Source organism: Pelodiscus sinensis, chromosome 9, assembly GCF_052426305.1.
Source record: "Pelodiscus sinensis isolate ZL-2025 chromosome 9, ASM5242630v1, whole genome shotgun sequence".
Classification (NCBI taxonomy): Eukaryota; Metazoa; Chordata; order Testudines; family Trionychidae; genus Pelodiscus; species Pelodiscus sinensis.
In genome coordinates, this window is record NC_143060.1 from 31,153,452 (window position 1) to 31,173,448 (window position 19,997).

At 45.1% G+C, this 19,997-nt stretch overlaps 1 protein-coding gene across 8 annotated transcripts in view; it reads right to left on the reverse strand.

Annotated features, from left to right (window-relative positions):
* The window catches only part of TTLL7 (tubulin tyrosine ligase like 7), a 144,708-nt gene that overhangs the window by 115,022 nt on the left and 9,689 nt on the right, over nt 1-19,997 (reverse strand). For 5 of the 8 annotated variants that reach the window (XM_025183193.3, XM_006120299.5, XM_025183191.3 and 2 more), the window contains exon 2: nt 10,178-10,218. In XM_025183193.3, the coding sequence (XP_025038978.3) occupies nt 10,178-10,189 (12 nt within the window). In that variant the 5' untranslated portion in view covers nt 10,190-10,218. Of the gene's footprint in view, nt 1-884; nt 1,154-1,191; nt 1,647-10,177; nt 10,222-19,997 lie in introns of those variants that run through there. The other 3 variants (XM_025183192.3, XM_075936349.2, XM_014572106.4) reach the window with 3 other exon arrangements.

The window sequence follows — 19,997 nt, forward strand, 5'->3', positions numbered from 1 at the left end:
CACTAGTTTTTCAACTAGTATCCAAATTAGGTTTTTCTTTTTAAATACATATCAAAAACACAGAAGTCTCACATTAGTTTGGTGGAATCTAATAATATATATTAAGTTTAAGACAATGTGAATTACAAAAAGAAGCTTTACAGATAACAGATGTTGATCAAACAGCAGGAAGCTGATAAAGAAGTTATCTTTCAAAGCCTCATTTCATTTGTTCTAAATTTGAGCATTCACTAAGGGCTACTGCCAAGAAGCGACCCTACCATAACCTTGCCCTTTTCTGCAGAGAAGGAGTTAGGGTACTCTAACATAACTTACATAAGCTATTTTTAAATGGACTTCCTCCCACACAAAGAACACACATCAGTAATGAATAAATTTTATTCTGCAAACCAGATAATGTTAAAAATACAAGAGGCTAGCAGACAAAAAGAGCTTGATCATCAAGCGTTCTTCAGATGAAATCGTATATGACAATCTGTAGATGTTCTAAGATAAATTATTAAATCATCTGCATTTATGAAGCTCTTCATAGCAGTCTAAATTGACCGGAAGCATATGCTGCATCCCCCATCCAATCCTGAAACCATTACCTGTGCCAGGGAGAGCAATACGATGATCCCCTAAATCATTATCAGTAAGAGAAAGTGGAGCCGTCATTGGAGCATTTTACTTGAGTCACCCTCCAACACTTGCGAGAGTCAAATGACAGCAGAGTGGGAGAGACATTAAGCTACAAGCTGGTGCTCTCACCAGCCCTGCTCCCCAGCAGCAAAGGCGAACTAACCTTACACCGTCATGGGTAGAAGCCCCTACCTGGCATCACAGATCGGCATGAAGCGGGAGAGGGTTTATAGGCACCTCTGGCTGCGGCTAGAGCCCGTTACCTTGGGTGTCACTGAAAGGGCCCTTCTGCTGTCCTTCCTCCCCGGCCCGAGCGCGACCTCCTCCTCCCGGTGGCTGCAGGGGAGGATGCTGAATCACTGTCAGCAGCATCCGCTCCGCAGCTGGCTTCTGCCTCCGAGGCCAGTCTCCCCGCAGCGGCGGCTTCGCGCCCCTGCACCCACGGCGGAGACAGGGAGACGGGAAGGGCCGGGTCTAGCACTGGAACGACCCTGCCAGGCTGCCCCGAGCTGCGCTGGGGTGTGCGTGGGGGGGGGGGGGGCTGGGATTCAGGGGCTCTCTTGCCTGTACCTCGAGGCTGAAGGGTCCCCGCCACTCCCGGGCTCGCCGCTCTGCGGGGCGCCTCCCGGCTCGCTGCGCGGCGCCAGCCCGCGGGCCCTCGCGCCCGGGTCAAGCTCCCTCCCGGGCGGGCAGCACCTGCTCCGAGCCTGCCGCGGCTGGGCGCTGGCGGCAGGCGGGGCCGACGGAGCAAACCATTCCCGGCGAGGGGGGTGGGGCGCGGGCAGAGGGAGGCGGAGACCGGCTCGCGGGGCCGCTGCTCCCCAAGGGCGGGTGAAGGCTCCGGAGCGGGCCCCGCGGCCGGGACTTGTCTTAGGTCCCGCCAGCGCCTGCTCCGCCCTCGGGCGAGGAGGACCCAGCGGCGGAGCCCGTGGCTGGGCAGCGAGCGAGGGGAGGGGGCGCCCTGCTCTGCGAGGCCGCAGCGGCTGCCGCAGGGACCCCGCCTAAGAGCCTAGCGCCGCCCCGGGGCGCTGCTGCCCCACCGCCGCTGTCCAGCGCAGCTCCGGTCGCGCTCTAGGCGCTGCGCTGCTCATGTATAACTTCACCTCCCTCCCCCCCAGGCTATGTCTAGACTACAACGTTTTTGCTGAAAAAGATACGCAAAATGCAAAGGCATTTTGGTACCTTTCTCCGCTTTTTTTTCTGAAAAGGCTTTTCCGAACTGGGCCAAATTTCGGGAAAAAACCCTCTTTCAGAAGATCCCTTCTTCCTCCTGGCATCAGGACGACAGGGCTTTTGAAAGAGCGTCTGCTCGGCCTCAAAAAAAAGTGGAAGAGCAAACGTGTTCCCTGGACGTGGCAGAGTTTTTTCAGGATACCTTCAGTAGCCGCGAACCTCCCCACCCCCCCTTCTAGACATACCCTAAATTACTGAGGAACTGACAGTTCCCACAGGGTAAGAACAGCCATACTGGTGTCAGACCAAAGGTCCACCTAGCCCAGTATTCTATCTGCCAACAGTGGCCACTGCCAGGTGCCCCAGCGGGAGTGAACAGAACAGGGAATAATTGAGTGATCCCTCCTATCTATCACTCATTCCCAGCTTCTGGCAAACAGAGGCTGGAAACACCATTTCTATCATCCTGATTAATAGCCATTGATGGACCTATCCTACATTAATTTATCTAGTACTTTTTTGAACACTGTTAAAGACCTGGTCTTCACAACATCCTCTGGCAAGTAGTTCCACAGGTTGACTTCATTGTGTGAAGAAAAACTTCCTTTTGTTTGTTTTAAAACTGCTACCTATTAATTTCATTTGGTGACCCTCAACTCACCTAACAACACTGTTAACCTATCCAACCACACTCTTAGCCTGACAGAAGAATCTGTCCAATTTTGGGAATTCTGTTTATGCTCAAAATGGTTGGGAACCAATGCTTTACATCATCATTCCACACGATGATGGATTACAAGCTGTCAGGAACACTATGGTGCCAACTCTGTCCACACGTCTATACATGTGACGTCATCACAGGACCTAACCACATAAGCCCACTACATAAGAGGCTCATACAACTGCATGTCCACCAATGTGATCTATGTCATCAAGTGCCAACAATGCCCCTCTGCACGTATATTGGCCAAACTGGACAGTCTCTATAAAAAAGAATTAGTGGAGACAAATCAGATATTCAAAATGGTAACACATAGAAACCTTCTGGGGAACATTTTAACTCTTACAAAGCAATTTCAAAAACCAGCTGTAGAGAGAAATTGTGGAACTTGCCTTCATATGCAAATTTGACACATTTAACCAAGGTTTGAACAAAGACATGAACTGGATGGGCCATTATATTCAACGTTTAAATGACATCAAAAGCTAAGTATTGGGCACTTACAGCCCACTGTATTAGCCTCATTTAGCATTCTGATTGACAAGATTTTCCCTCCTCATCTCCTCTCTTTTTCTGCTATTTATTTGTACCTCTGGACCCTTTGCTCCAGTCATCTGAAGAAGTGGGTTGTGCCCACATTAGCTCAGGATACTATCTACATTTTTTGTTAATCTCTAAGGTGCTTCAGGATCATTTGTTGTTTTTCAAGTTTTTTCAGTTACAGACTAACATAGCTACCCCTCTGAGACCCTAGTTCTTGTGTTATGGGAACAAGTAAATAACTTTTCCTTATTCACTATCTCAACACCAGTCATGATTTTATAGGTCTCTATCATATCACCCCTTAGTCACCTCTTTTCCAAATTGAAAAGTTTCAGTTTTATTTATCTCTCCTCATATGGCAGACGTTCCAAACCCCTAATCATTTTTGTTGCCCTTTTCTGAACTTTTTCCAGTGTCAAGATATCTTTTTTGAGATAAGGTGACTACATCTGCACGCAGTAGTCAAGATGTAGGTGTATAATGGATTCATATAGGCTGTGTCTACATTGGCACCCTTTTCCGGAAAAGGGATGCTAATGAGACAAGTCGGAATTGCAAATGCCGCGGGGGATTTAAATATCCCCCACGGCATTTGCATGAACATGGCTGCCGCTTTTTTCCGGCTCAGGGCTTTGCCGGAGAAAAGCGCCAGTCTAGACGGGATCTTTCGGAAAATAAAGTATTTTCCGGAAGATCCCTTATTCCTCTTAAAATCAGGAATAAGGGATCTTCTGGAAAAGACTTTATTTTCCGCAAGATCCCGTCTAGACTGGCGCTTTTCTCCGGCAAAGCCCCGAGCCGGAAAAAAGCGGCAGCCATGTTCATGCAAATGCCGCGGGGGATATTTAAATCCCCCGCGGCATTTGCAATTCCGACTTGTCTCATTAGCATCCCTTTTCCGGAAAAGGGTGCCAATGTAGACACAGCCATAGAGGCACTAAAATATTCTGTCTTACTCTCTATCCCTTTTTAAATGATTCCTAACATTCTGTTTGCTTTTTTGATTGCTGCTGCACATTGTTTTCAAAGAACTAGCCACCATAATTTCAAGATCTCTCTCTTGAGTTATATTAGCTAATTTAGTCCCCATCATTTTGTACATAGAGTTGGGGTTATATTTTTCAATATGCATTACTTTGCATGTATCAATGTTAAAATTCATTCGCCACTTTGTTGCCCAGTCACCTAGTTTTGTGAGATCCTTTTGATGCTCTTCACAGTTTTGTGTCATCTGCAAATTTTGCCACCTCACTGTTTACTCCTTTCTCCAGATCATTTATAGGATTGGTCCCAATACAGACCCCTGAGGGACACCATTAGTTACCACTCTCCATTATGAAAACTGACCATTTATTCCTGCCTTTTGTTTCCTTTTAACCAGTTATCAATCTATGAAAAGACCATCCCTCTTAGCCCATGACAGCTTACTTGTTTAAGAGCCTTTGGTGAGAGACCCTAACATCAGTGATTCTCAATCAGGTACAGGGAAACCTGCATGGGTAAAAGGAAACCTGCATGGGTAGGTGAAAATAGGGCTGGGGAAGGCAATCCCAGCCTCACCCCTTTTGCCCAGGCCCTGTACCCACAGGAGCCAAGTCCCTCCCCCGCCCAGCTCTACAGGGAGGGCGGGCAGCACATGGCCCCAGCCTCCCTGGCCCTGGAGCTTGGGCAGGGTGGGCAGCACACGGTCCCAGCCACCACCCTAGACCCAGAGCACGAGGAGGGAGGATAGCGCATGGCCCCAGCCTCCCCGGCCCCAGAGCATGGGGAGGGCAGGTGCTTAGGGGCAGCAACACTCCGCCCCCAGTACACCTACAGTAGAGAATGGGTGGGATCAAGCTAGCAGTTTAGGAAGACATTCAAGCTCAGTCCCCTTGTGCATATGTATTACGACAAGAACTTGTCAAACATTTTATGATAGAACATTTTTCTATCAGAAACGGCTGATTCAGTGGTTTTCAGATATTCTATAGGAAAGTGTTGTTTCCATCAAAACTTTTAACACAAACCAGGCAGGTGAATCGGACAGGCCATCTGCTCGCCGTAGAGGCAGGCAGCTGGCACGCCAAATCAATGTTTCAGTTCTCCAAAGTTTTTTTCTGAGTTTAATTCCCAACAAAATTTTTGATGTTTTGACTTTTCATCTGGACTCAGAAATAATTGCTTCTTTAAACTAAAAATCTTTTTCACAACAAAAAGCTTTTGTTTTCTTGGCAGCTCTACTTACCACATTCTTTAATTAAACAAACACATACTATTATTTTTCACATGACTCCAGCCTCAGTCAGTGCACAAGGAATTGGGTAGTTGGTCAATATTTTTATCTTTATAATTCACTATTTAAAGTCATGTACTTCTTCATGGGCATTTCTACTGTTATTATACCTCACAATGGTAATAGATCTTTGCTACACCTCAGTAAGGTACAGAGTTAATTTTACCCTCATTACTTAGATGAACTACAACAAAGCTAGTCAGGCCAATACTCTCAATATGTCTATTTGAAACCCCAAGGGCCTGAATTTTAAACAATCGGCACATTTGCTGCTCGTATTGGCATCAAATGCTGTTATGTGGTCGGTAAATCTGGAAATCAAGTCCTATGTATCTCAAGGTTGAGTGCTTAAAAACAGTGCTGAGCAATACACAATTAGCGGATGCTTCTGATAATTTTAGTCTAAATGACTTGCCAAACATCACAGGAATTCTGTGCAAAGTCAGGGATAGATCCTATGACTAAAACCTACTATTCTCTTTATACCCCACAGCATTAATGACATACCTTACAACTTTGCACTGAATGAGGCTGGGACCCAATGGAAAAAAACAGATCAAATAATAAAAGGCTATCATATATGCACAAAGTAGTAGAATTAAGGCTGCACAAGCAACTTTATTTCTGGTATTTGCTAATGTTTTTAATGCTTGACTTTTCAACCTTAACAACATTCTTTTTAAGAAGGTTTTTTATCTACAGTTCTACTTTTCCATAGTCTCTGTAACAGTACACAGCCTACCATAGGATCATCACCAGCTAGCTCTGAACCCAAATCTGCATCTCCATGCACAGTCCTTTACCATGAGAGCTAAATGAGTAATTCCATTTCTTGACAGAAATGATAGATTGTTGTAATCTGGATATACACCTATTTGGTTCATAGCAGAGGAATGCAGAGATGAAGGATCCCTCTTTTCTACATATGGCTCCAGGAGAAGGAACTGAGATGTAGGACCGCTGGATGATACTGTTTGCAAAATGATATTTTTTATTTACATGGTACTCATTCATCTGAGTATCTCAAAATGCTTTATGGGGGTGGGCATGCAGGAGTAGCCCATTTATTTCCATCATAGATAATCGTAAGAGCAGACATTCATTCTGAGAGGGAGTGAAGCTAAATGGACAAGATTTTGATCAGTCTTTTTAGAAGCCTAAATTTTACTGCAACTGTATTAGAAACCAAGTATAGCCTCTCAGATACTCAGTTACATGATTTACCATGGGGAATAATACACGCTTGCTTCCTACAACAGGTGTTTAATGCCTTCCTCACTCATGAAGGGCTGTGAAATGCACAGAATTAACATCAATCAGTGAAAGAAGTGAAACTAGAAATATTAGTCTGCCGACTCCTGGTCATGCTTGAGCAACCTTGACTGTGTTCTCTGTAAAATGTCATTAAAATCATGCATTTCTTCTACATAAGACCCACTCTCAAGTAATCCACATATCAGATTCAACACATCCACCCTGCTAAGGATACATAGCCAAAAATACAATATAAAAGTTCACATTTGTTATAACTGGTAAAGTTGTTTAATGGGAAGTATTGCCAGATTTAAAAGCAGGAAGTAAAATTCATCCCAGAGGAAGAATTGCATTATATAGAGAGCCTTATTATGGTTAGTGACTGGGTGTTTAGGTCAGATTGCTTTGCTAGGGAAATGGACAGTGTTTTAGAAGTCTCTTCTGGTAAATATATAACATGACTATTTCCTAGTTTTTATGGGTTTGAATTTGCTATTTACATCTGCAACCTTAACCAGTTTTCATTATTTTATATTTATATTTAAGTATGTATGAAGATCTATAATATAATGCTTTTATATTGCAAAGATAATCTATGTTTGAAATTCCTGTTGATGTCAGATAAAAGAAATAGTCTCCCGATGAGACACTAGATTGTAATTCAAGAAATATGGTACAGACTTCCTGTATGACTACAGGAAAGTCACCTTGTGATGGAAATGGTCTGTACTGCATGAATATTGTGTGCTGACCTGGTTATTGGGTTGTTCATTTTCTGATACTGGTTTACTTAAATAGTGAGCTGTCAGGAAAATAAGCAGGAAGGAAGCAGAATGTCTGTAAACACCAAAGGGGTTGCCATTACAGGAAAAGGCCTGGGAAACACACACACACACAAAACTTGTCATCGGGGAGGTGATGGTAAAGGTTTAGGTAATTTAGATATGTAGACTTTGTTTTTTAAAATCTTTTTCCCTTTGTTCCTACTGATAAAATAATAAACAATACTTTGGTTCTAAGAAGACACCACTAGTTGCAGACTGCCACAAGAAGAATTGCAGGTGCCCAGTCTAGCTGGATATCCTGGGTAAACAGACTGGCTACATAAGGTACCATAGCCAGGGCATGGTTTAAGAGTGGGAGAACTGTGGAATTCCACTCCAGGAGAGCCAATAGCATGAGACTGGAGAGAGTCCACTCCAAGAAAGACCAAGAAAGGCAAAAAGTTGCAGCCAACCCTGCAACAAAGAAAACTTTGTCACTTGCCCATCTGTAAAATGCATGAGTGTTGTGACAAATTCATTAATATTTATGAGATGTTAAACTACCATAAGAATGCAGCTATACAAGAATATTCAAGATTGGCAGACTGGATATTTAGTGCAAAGAGCTGCCCAGAAAGTTCAGGGTGAAATTACAAGAGTCAGGAGATAGGAAGAGGGAGGCAATGTTGGAGTGAGGCTACTGGACAGGATCTAGGCTGAAGCAAGACTGGGACAGGACTGGAATGTGCTCAGGCAAGGCTGAGCCAGCAACAGGAGTAAGTCGAGATCACCTAATTTTGGCCATTGTAGCATATGGGAGACCATACTTCAAACAAAAAGAGCCCTCTGACCAAAATTCTTAATTTCTAATAAGTTCAGGAAATTATTGTTGCCACCTTTTGACTCGAGTAGCTACTAAAAAGTTCAGGGCCATGAATGGGAGTAGAAATTTATGGTGGAGACTAATATTTTGTGTGATGCATTTTTGTTTATTTACTAGGCATATGCAAATCCTACTTTTGTGAACACAGGAAGTACTGAAGGCAAAAAAGAGTAGTTCCTTAACTTACAGCCTCACTCCTCTTCCGCTTTCACCAATCCAGGTCCAAAAGCTCTCTCTACCTTCTTCCAGGCTCACACTCTGATTACAGCCTTTTGTTTGGATATCTTCAGGTTTTCAATCACTTTCTGGTGCTCTTTTTTCATCCCTCCTCCCCACCATTATTCAGCTCAAACCATTCTATCCATACAGTTCAAAACTCCTGGAGGGTTCATATCACTTTTATATTAGATGGGGGGTTGTGATTAATTTATCCTTATAATTATGTTAATTGACAGGTGTGCTCACATCCATCAGTTTCAGTCGGGTTTCAACTCAATCCATAACAACTCAATCAACTTGTATCATAACATTATTCTTGTATAACAAGCTACCTTTATTTTTAGTGTCATAGATTTGTACTATGCTAACTAAGAAGGCAATAAATATTACAGACTAGCGTATAATATCCATACCCTGAGTAATTTTCTGGTTTTCCTACTTTCCTTCTTACAGAACACCATTATTAAAGCCTAAATATATCTCAAAATTACCCTGGTGAGCTGGAGACTCAAAAATGTAAATTCTGCAACTTATTATATTCTCTAGCATTTTCTCATCCTCCAAAAATGAAAGATTTCAAAAACATCAACTTTGCACAAATGTTACCCCAAAATATTCATTCTGAGCTAAGAACCTCCTCTAACTGAATTGCACATGGTAAGAATTCTGTTTTCATAGATATAAAACACTGGAGATTGTGTATTTAAAGAGATTCATTACACAATCCTAAATATCAGCACAAATGCAGTACTGTAACCTGCAGAGTTAATAAATCTGTCTCTTATCACACATAGATTTCATTAGCATGTTGATGGTTTATACAGCAAAAGCAACAACATTTTTCAGGCTTGACTAGGATAGGAAACTTCCATAGTCTATTCAGAAAGATAATCCATTTCTAGATATCATATGCACATATTCTGTTTAGTTCTTTCCTGATTATTGCCAAATGCAATAATAACAGAAATTAGCTGTTTTATATTTACAGAATGTATTTGATTTACATCTGTAATTGAAAATTAAAAATTTTATCTGAAGACGTTAGATACAATAATGTATTTTTTTATTCCTTTTTAGTTGCTCATGTATTGATGTGCACTAACATTATCTGTTCACTGGGAAGGCAAATTCTGATTGTACCTTATCTATCAGGCACAACAGGTGAGAATATCACTAGTTGTTAGTATATTGGGTGATGTGCGGGAAACTGTTTTGATGTGTATTTGACATTTTAGTTTTGTCTTTGCTCTGTCCTAGAATCAAAAATGCAATAAAAAAAAGAACTGTAAGTAATTGGTAACAGGGCTTTTGATGCATTAATTAAGTTGTGAATTCTAACCTACTTTATTTGTTTTATGTAGTGCTATTTAGGCATTTAAAATATAACTCAGATTTACAAGAAAGTATGAGTTCAAATATTGTTATGCCTTAAACACAACTGTAATTTGGATTTACATTTTTATAGTGATAAAGATAATGTGAATATCTTGGAACAACCATCAACTGGGATAATGGAGCTATACTGACTTACACTAAGTGCAGATCTGGCCCACAGTTGCGTAGGAAGGCAAGTTTTATTGAACGTAGAACAAACATTTTACATTTTAATGTCTTATTAATGTCTGTGAACAGTGATATAAAAAGGAACCCTGTCTCTGTAAAAGCATACTACACAACAATAGTACTCCAAAATCCATAAAGATACAATATTTAAGATCAAATACCTTATTTTGCATAAGCAGGCAAGTTTTTTTGCTAGTAGAATCTTCTTAAACAAAGAATGAGACAGCAAGGTAGAAAATATTATAAACACATATAAAAGTCCTAAGGAATCAAGCTAATTTCTGGCATCATTCTTGATGTTCTGCATGTGCTTGGAAAAAAAACCCCACATGATTAAGAGCACGAAAAAAATGTAATGCTTTTCTTGTGTGTATTACATACTGGCTTTCTTTAAATGACATATATTAATTCTACACAAACCTTTTCCTTTATATAAAAAAAAGGCTCCAGTCTGAATCTGTTGCTAACTTTCCATAATCACAGAAGCAATTTTTTATAATAATTGAACATTTTCTTACAATATTTTCACATGATTTTGCATTTTTTATATATTTAAAGAATTTTAGAATGAAAAAGATGTATGTGGTCATCTGGTGCATCTTCCTACCTAGTCAGGATTGGTTCGTACAGTATATTTACTGATACATTATACAATCTAGTTTTCAATTTCTCAAGCAGTAGAGCATCTGCTACTTCTCTAACTTAATAAATCTTGCTATGATATTCAATCTTCATAAAATGATGTACATTAAAAAACATAGAAATTAACTGTTTAAATTTTTCTTTAAAGAAAAATATATAAAGAGGGGTGAGAAATTTTCATTCCAAAATGTTTCTTCAACTGCTGGAAGAGAAAGGTAAAACATATTCACAGTTAATAAAATAAAGAATCATAGGACTGAAATGGGCCTTGTACAATTTTCTACTTTATATTTAGCAGGACTAAATATTATCTACATCATCCCCCACAGCTATTTGCCTAAATTGCTCTTAAAAACTGTGAATAACTGAGATTTCACAACTCTCCAGGGCAATTTATTCCTAATATCCAACCAAAACTGCCCTTGTTGTAATTTAAGCTCATTGCTTTTTGCACTGTCCTTTGCAGGCAATCTTTTCCCATTTTGTATGTGTGTAAGTGATTGTTCCTGCCTAAGTGGAGTACTTTGCATTAGTCAGTATTGAATTTTATCCTATGTACTTCAGACCACTTCTCCAGTTTGTCCAGATCATTTTGAACATTAAAGCATTTGCAACTCTTAGACAACTCTTGTGGAATGAGCTTGGATAACTAATGGAGGCCGTCTGTCCTGCATCGAATAGGCCAATTGTATGCATGAAGAAATCCATTTGGAAATATGTTGCTTGGAAACTGGCTGGCCCTTTGTCGTGTTCACGTAGGACACAAATAATCTTGGTGTTCTTCTGAAGTCCTTAGTGCGTTGCAGGTAGAAGGCTAAGGCTCTTGAACATCCAATGTATGCAGTGCTGCCTGGGTGCTGTCCACATGTAGATTTGGGAAAAACACAAATAATTATATGGATTTGTTGCAATGGAACAAGGTAGGTATCTATGGGTATGTCTACACTACAGCACTAATTCGAAATAACTTAATTCGAATTAGTTAATTCGAACTAAGATAATTCGAACTAGTGCATCTAGACCTAAAACCTAGTTCAAATTAGCATTTTGCTAATTCGAACTAGCATGTCCACATTGAGTGGACCCTGAACTGAGGTTAAGGATGGCCGGAAGCAGTGCCGGCAGGTCATCAGAGTAGGACTTAGAGCGTGGAGCTGCTGTCTCAGGCTAGCCGAGGGCTGTGCTTAAAGGGACCCGACCCCCACCCCGGACAGACAGTTCTCAGGGGTTCCCCACTTGCAAAGCAGTCCTGGCTTGGAGTGCCCTGAGTGCCCACACTTGGCACATCACAGCACTCGGCCATCAGCCCGGCTGCACTTGCCGCAGGCTGCCATCCGGAGGGGGGGTCAATCAAGGGGCTTCAGGAGAGTTTCCACCCTGAGGAGCCTGCAGAGCCACCCCATCCCTCCCCATTGGGGGCTCATACCCCATTCCTCCCTCACCTCCTTCCACTTACTCCTCCCTAGCCCCCCTTCCTGATGTACAAAATAAAGGACACGTGTGTTCAAAAATAGAAACTCTCTTTATTGAACAAAACTCGGGGAGACTGGGAAAAGGAGGTGGGAGAGAGGAAGAGAGAGGCTGGGAGAGGGGAGGGCAACTAAAATGATCAGGGGTTTGGAACAGGTCCCATATGAAGAGAGGCTAAAGAGACTGGGACTTTTCAGCTTAGAAAAGAGGAGATTGAGGGGGGATATGACAGAGGTCTATAAAAGCATGAGTGGCGTGGAGAGGGTTCATAAGGAAAAGTTCTTCATTAGTTCCCATAATAGAAGGACTAGAGGACACCAAATGAAATGAATGGGTAGCAGGCTTCAAACTAATAACAGAAAGTTGTTCTTCACAAAGCAAATAGTCAACCTGTGGAACTCCTTGCTGCAGGAGGCTGTGATGGCTAGAACTATAATAGGGTATGTCTACACTACCCCGCTAGTTCGAACTAGCGGGGTAATGTATGCATACCGAACTTGCTAATGAAGCCCGGGATTTGAATTTCCCGGGCTTCATTAGCATAAAGCCGGCGCCGCCATTTTCAAATCCCGGGCTTCATTAGCAAGTTCGGTATGCATACATTACCCCGCTAGTTCGAACTAGCGGGGTAGTGTAGACATACCCAGAGAGTTTAAAGAGAAGTTAGATAAATTCGTGGAGGCTGGGTCCATGGAGTGGTATTAGCCAGGGGGTAGAAATGGTGTCCCTGGCCTCTATTTGTGGAAGGCTGGAGATGGATGGCACGAGACAAATGGCTTGGTCATTGTTTTGGTCCATCCCCTCCAGGGTTCCTAGTGTTGGCCGCTGTCGGCAGACAGGCTACTGGGCTAGATGGACCTTTGGTCTGAACCAGTACGGCCATTCTAAGCTCAGGGCTCAGGGTTGGGGTCTCATGCAAACCTGATTTTCATGCAAACCTGCTCCTGGGTGGCCAGGCTGGCAGCTATCCTGCCCTAGATGGCTACTTTCCCGTGCCTTGTGTGGAGGTCGTGGATGAGATCCACGATGTCCACACTAGACCAGGTGGGCGCCCGCCTCTTGCGGACCCGGGCAGGCTCCTGGGAGCCGCCAGCCTGGTCGCGGAAAGAGGCGGAGGGCTGGGTGGCAGCGGGTGGCTGGCTCGATCCGTGCCAGGTGCAGGGTCTGCTGGCTGGGTGCTGGCAGGCTTGCACCTTGCATGGGCACCGTAGCCAGCCTGTGCCCCTTTAAGGGCTCTGGGGCCGGGAGGGGGGCAGACGAGTTTCCCTGGTGGTGCCCAGAGTGGCCACCAGGGCAAGCTGGGGAGGGCTAGCCTCCCACTAGTTTGAATTAAGTGGCTACACGGCCCTTAATTCAAACTGCTTAATTCGAACTAGGCGTTAGTCCTCGTAGAATGAGGTTTACCTAGTTCGAATTAAGCGCTCCGCTAGTTTGAATTAAGTTCAAACTAGCGGTTTGTATGTGTAGCGCCTATCAAAGTTAATTCGAACTAACATCTGTTAGTTCGAATTAACTTTGTAGTGTAGACATACCCTTAGGGAGGAACTTCGGGTGGGTCCTAAGGACAACCTTGTCCTTGTGGAAAACTGTGTAAGGCTGGTCTGCCATGAATGCCGCTATCTCTCGTACTCTCCTGGCTGATGTTATTGCCACAAGAAAGGCCAGCTTCATGGAGAGATGTTGTGCAATCCCACTTGATATGTCCTTCCAGCTTGACTATGAACCACTAATTACTGTCTGGGATCAGTTTTCCAACCAGTTTTGCACTCAGCTTATAGTAGCTCTGTCTAGGGTACAGTAGCTCATAAGGGCCATTCCTCCAAGGTGAGCACCACTTTTGAAGTGGTGGGCACTTTATATCCCCCATTTAATTAAATGGGAATTGAGATCCCATCACAGATGATAGGAGGCCATCAATATTTTGCAGCAAACTTTGTAGAAGATTTAGCAAATAGATAGTTGTAAGTTAACAATACAATTCTCTCAAATCAAGCATCTAACTTGCTCTAACTTCAGTGAAATCCTTTGCATTGCACTGGGGGAAAAGTACTTTTATTTAATAAAAATGTTCAATATATCCAGATTCAAAGCAGGTGAGACTATTCTAAAGAACTTATTTTAATTCTGTGGTAATAATGCTTACATGTTCAGCTTCAGACCAGGCAGTTTCTTTTAAAATTTTGTTAGTTCAGTAACTGAAGATAGATTTAGTATTGTATTTCTACCTAATGCAACCAAACATACTCATATAATTACTTCCATCCAGGGTAAAAAAATGCTTCGCAAATATTAATTAATTAAAACATCACACCACCACTCTGAGTAGGTATTTTATAGCTAGATGGTGAAAATGAGGCACAGAGAGGATAACTAACTTTCTTTAAGGAAATGTATGGGAGATAAATAAATGTCTGTGCTTTAGCCACAAAAAATTCATCTTAGAAAAGGGAAATAAATCCCTTGTTATCAGACATTAGAGAAACTGTGATCAATTAAAACAATACAGAGTGGAGATTTAATTAATTATATATTTGCTCTCCTCCTGGTCTTCAGTTGAGATGTGAAACAAGGACCAAAATTTACCAACTTTTATTTTTACTTAGATATAGCTTTCATCATTTTGAATCACTTCTAAAATGGACTGCATTTACAACACTGGATATCTGAAATGAAACTAACAAAACCTGAACTTATTAACAAACCAAAGCAGGATATTAAAATGCCCAGGTGTTTGAGTTGGATTGGAAAATAGGATTGTTTATTTTTATAAATTGTAAATAAATTTTCTTTCAGAGACAACAGCTGTGTGTACATAATTACCACTGTAAACAAAACATTCCATAAGGAATACCTTTTTATGCTATAAATCTCAGGTTTAGTTAATCTCTTTCACATACTTGTAATGCTTCTGTTATTTCCAGTCCTCCAAGAATGGTGGGGCACTTTTTATGATGATATATAAAATAGTACTATAATGATAAGGGAAATCAAAGCTTGTACTATACTTCCAGGTATAGGTTAATTAATTACTGTGGTTCAGCCCCCGTTCCATTCTTTTGGCTATACGTGACAAAGCCCAGGTTTCAGCCTTCCATACATGATATAATCCCTGAATAATTATGATCGTCATTATTATACTCCACATTTATCATCCATACACTTCTCCATAGATGTCAAAGTGATTTTTCTGTAGTTTTTCAAAGTATTCATTTAACTTTGGGAAAAATGGGAAAAGTGAAATATAAGAGCTTAAGTGATTTGGTCATGATCACAAAGAAGACAGTAGCAGTTTGAGAAATCATAACATGCTATCCTTTTCTTTCATTTTCATGCCCTGGTCACTGGACTGTGGTGTCTGAAGGGTGTAATTGAAGGCATACACTCAGCTCCTGGAACTTCAGGCTGAAGTACTACCAATGTGTTGGTAGAACTCCATGCCACCATCAATGCTGGGCTGTAACTAAGCGCTATTTGTTCCTCCCCTGCAAACTGCTCTGGCAGTGGGAAGGGGGGATCAGATCAGAGTCATCTCTGGGTGCCTCCACTTGTTGTTCGGGCCTGGGCAACAACCTGAGGTTCTTGCAGCTGGAGGAACTTCTGTAGTTGGATCATCTTTCCTGTGCTGTGAGAATGTCCCATCAAAGGGGGCTTCTTTGCTCTGACTGAGCAGAAGAGGGACAGGACTTACCAGCTCCTGCAGAGCTGCCGTGGGTGAGGAGACACCAGACAGATCTACTTCTGGGTGCCTCCTCCTTCTGCAGGACACTGTCTGGGACTGGACAGCAGCTTGAGGTTCCTGCAGCTGAATGTGTGGCAGGAGGTGCAGCACTTTCTGCAGCTGTGTACAGAGAACAAGTTTTTTTCTCTCCCAAGCCATCCAGGATTAGCAGTGAGGAGCTCCTAGCTGAGGTGTACCCAGCAGCACAGGGGAGATCAGACCCACTTTTATCTCTTGGAACCTTCTGAGGTTGCAGGAAGCTCTGTGGCTGCTGATTTCAGTCTAGATCTGAAGGAAGCACTGAAGAGAAAGTGGCAGTCCCATAAACGGATTTGCAACTCCCCTTCCTAAATCTCCTTTTGGGTTGAACCACGATGGTTACAACACTATGAAATTTCAGGTTTAAACATCTGGATATGTGAAATTTACCAATTTTCAAATGCTATGGCCCTAAAATTGGCCATAATGGACCATGAATTTCATAGGGCCCTACTTATTGCATAAAAAACTATCCATCCAGAAGCCAGAATAAGGCTATGTCTATACTGCAAGTTTCTTTCAGAATAAGCTTTTCTGGAAGAGATCTTCTGGAAAAGCTTATTTCGCAATAGCGCATCCATACACAAAAAGCGCAAGGAAATAGCAATTTGCTATTTTGAAAGATAGCGTCCACCTTGATTGGATGCTATCTCACATTTAAGGTCACCCAGAACCAGTTCAGGCAGGGCATTAGGTCAGCAGTTGCTTCTGGGTGCTGTTGCCTAAGGCTATCTGAGACGCGTGCTTAAAGGGACCCCCCCAGACAGCCATGTCTCAGCTTCTTCTGATTGTTTGCCTACCTCTCCAAGGGACAACAAAGCAATTGTAGTGCGTGCTCTGGTTGCCATCTTTTGGACACCACAGCACACTCCTTGCCATGGAGCCGGACTTGCCTCTGGGCATGCAATGGCCCCAGGCTGCCGTGCTGCAATTTCTGCAGCAGTTTGTGCAGGCTGCCTTCCTGGTCCTGCAGGAGCTCGACACGGAGCTCATCATCAAGATCTTCTGCCTGTGTGCATGAGGAAGGCCCTTGCAACTGCACCCCATGGTGGAGAGAAGGTTCTGGAGGCTAGACACCAGTTCTGACTGGTGGGACCAGCTGGTGATGGAACGGTAGGACGACCAGCAGTGTCTCCATAACTTCCATACGAGGAAGGCAACCTTCATGGAGCTGTGTGCCTGGCTCGCTCCTGCGATACATCTTCTCCATGGAGAATCGGGTTCTAATTGCCGTCTGGAAGCTCACCACCCCAGACAGTTACCAGTCTGTGGGCAACCAGTTCGGTGTGGGAAAGTCCACCATCAGGCCCTCCTCATGGAGGTAAGGCACTCTCGGGCTGCAGTCCCTGTAGGGGGGAAATACTGAAAAGGGGAACCCTCAGGAAAGGGGTGGGTTGAGGTGTGGGAGTGGGCTGGTGGGAAACCCCATCCCTGGAGGGTTCTGCAGTCCTGCCCTCACACAGCCCTGTGGGGGGGCAGCCTCATAAGGGGTGGCTCCTGGGGTATTTGTGGGGGGGAAGAAAAGGGGAAGCAGGGACCTCCCAAGAGCTTAGGCACCCCCTTTGAGTCTCTGTTTGTGTTTTTGTTTGTCTTCTTCTGCAGGTGGTAAGGGCAAGAAACTCTGTCCTGCTGCGCAGGGTCATCTGCCGGAGAGACCTGGACCCCATCATGGCTAGATTTCCTGCCCTGGGCTTCCCCAACTGTGAGGGTGGGGCATAGATGGAACTCACATCCACATCCAGGCCCCAGAAAATTGAGCTGCCCAGTACATTAACCTCAAGGGCTATTTTTTGATGGTCCTGCGGGCCCTGGTTGACCATTGCAGATAGTTTCCAGACATTTTTGTTGGGTGGTCAGGTAGGGCATGTGATGGACCCAGCAGGGTCCGCACTAGGAGCGGGGGAGGCCTCCCCTCCCCAGCGGGAAGCGGCGGCCAGAGACGGCCAGAAGCCACTCGGCACGGTGCCACCGGCTCCGCCGCAGCAAAAGGCGGAGGCGGGCGCACACCGGGGGAAACGGGGGAAGCCCTGGGCGCCCGGGAGATGTCCGGCGAGGGCACCCCGGTTTGTGCCCGGGGACGGAGGGAGCTGCGGGCACGCTCCGGTGGGAGCCGGGCTGGAACACCCCGGAGGGGGAGGGGCTTACTCCCCTGACGTCACCTGCCCGCGCCCATAACAGGGCGGCCGAGACGCCCAGGAGAGGGGGAGCGAGCGGGCATCCACCCTGGCTTCCCGGCACCCCAAGCACCCGGCCTTCCGGGCAACAAAGGGAGACGACCCCGGCAGCTGGAGACTCGCCCTGAGACGGGCCCGGCGTCTGCGACGGGGTAAGTGACTTGAAGCACAATATCCCGTAGGTGGTCTCGGCCTGTTGTGTCTTACACAACATTGTGGAGAGCAAAAAGGAGGCCTTTCTTCTGAGGTTGGGGGAAAAGGCCACCTGAGAAGGACGGGCCTTCCAGCAGCCATGCACAGCTGCCACCCTGCAGGCCCATATGGTGGGGGTGCGAATCCCAGAGAACTCCCTCCCCATGGAATCCACCTGTAGTTTACGGGAATGCTTCCTAGATTCTAAGTCTCCCCTTAAAAACAAGCCATTCACTATGGTTTCTATCTACGGTGAGTGTGAAGAAAGCCCATAGCAAGGAGCTGAGGGTATAGTGCTGTTGTGATGCCTTCCTGAGTCTGCAAGCAGCCTGAAATGAGCTCAGAAACAAACAGCTCAAGTGTCCATCTACAGATCTCAGACCCCGGCCACTCATCTCAAATGCCAAAGCGTCCGGTCTCCCCCCTCAGCACGGAGCAGGTGCCACGAAGGTTGGGGCAGGGCCAGACACAGCCGGGAATCGATGCCAGGGTCCGGTTTGTTACTAAATGCTCTCATCTCCCTCTCCCTGTCTAACAAAGGTGGCAAGAACCCAGTGATCCAGCTCCAGGAAGGGCAGGTGCAGAACGAGACAGCTTCGCAGCAGTTCTGCTACGCCAACCCAGGGACACCAAAAATGACATGACATATGGACCCACATGCAGTTAGGAACCAGCGACCGCTTGGCCTGCTGCTGCAGAGCAAGGGCCGTGTCTCTCTGCCCCATCGTTTGCATATAAGCCAAGACGCGCAAAGAAAGAGGCTTTGCCGGGTTTGTGCTCACCAGCAAACGCGCCTCAAACGCCAGCCTGCTTGGTCCTATTGCCTGCACTGGGGAGAGAAAGGGGATAACCGGGTAAGGGCCAATTGCTGCGACAGACCCATCTTGCCTGCCTCTGGGAGCGCCTGCCTTTGGGCCAGTCCCGGGTGGTTTCTCAGCCTTTGCTGTGCTCTTCCCATCTTGGGGTTTTTGTAGCATTAGCAACCACACTGTGCCAGATGCTCTTTAGCAGGGGTAGGCAAGATACAACCCGTGGGCCAGATCCGGCCTGCCAAGCCATGTTATCTGGCCCGCCCCGCCACTCCACTGCCCCCCGGCCAATTGAGGCCTGAAGGCAGGGATGTGCGTGAAGCCATTCACTGTTCAAAACGTCTGGCAGCTCCCTGTAGGCAGGGCATGGACAGGGGGCAAGAGACTCCGTGCACTCCCCAGTCCCCAACTGTCCTGAGGAGGGGAAGTGCACAAAGTGTCCTCTCCCTGCCAGGGGTATGCGGCACCTATGGGGGACTCCCCCTTCTGGAGGGGGGGGGGCAGACCACAACCATGAGCCAGAGTCTCTGCAAAAGTGATTGCCCACCCCTGCTCTCACAGCATGTGGGAGCACAGTAAGGCCAAAGAATGACCTTGTCCACAGCCTCTTTTCAGTGGAGGCCGGTGGTGGGAGGGCGTCCCCCCCAGGGGTCAGTGAAAGGGTATCCCCTCCTCCAGGGGTCAGAAATGTGTCTGGCCTCCCAGACCCTTTGAGCAGGAGGTCAGGAGTGCTCTGGGGCTGCCTCCTGGGGCTGCCTGTCACATGCATCTGACGAAGTGGGTCTTTGCCCACGAAAGCTTATGCTCCTACACTTCAGTTAGTCTATAAGGTGCCACAGGACTCCTCGTCGCTTTTGCAGATTCAGACTAACACGGCTACCCCTCTGATACTTGTCACAGACTGGCGCTGCAAGTGCATCCATGTGTACAGACGGCA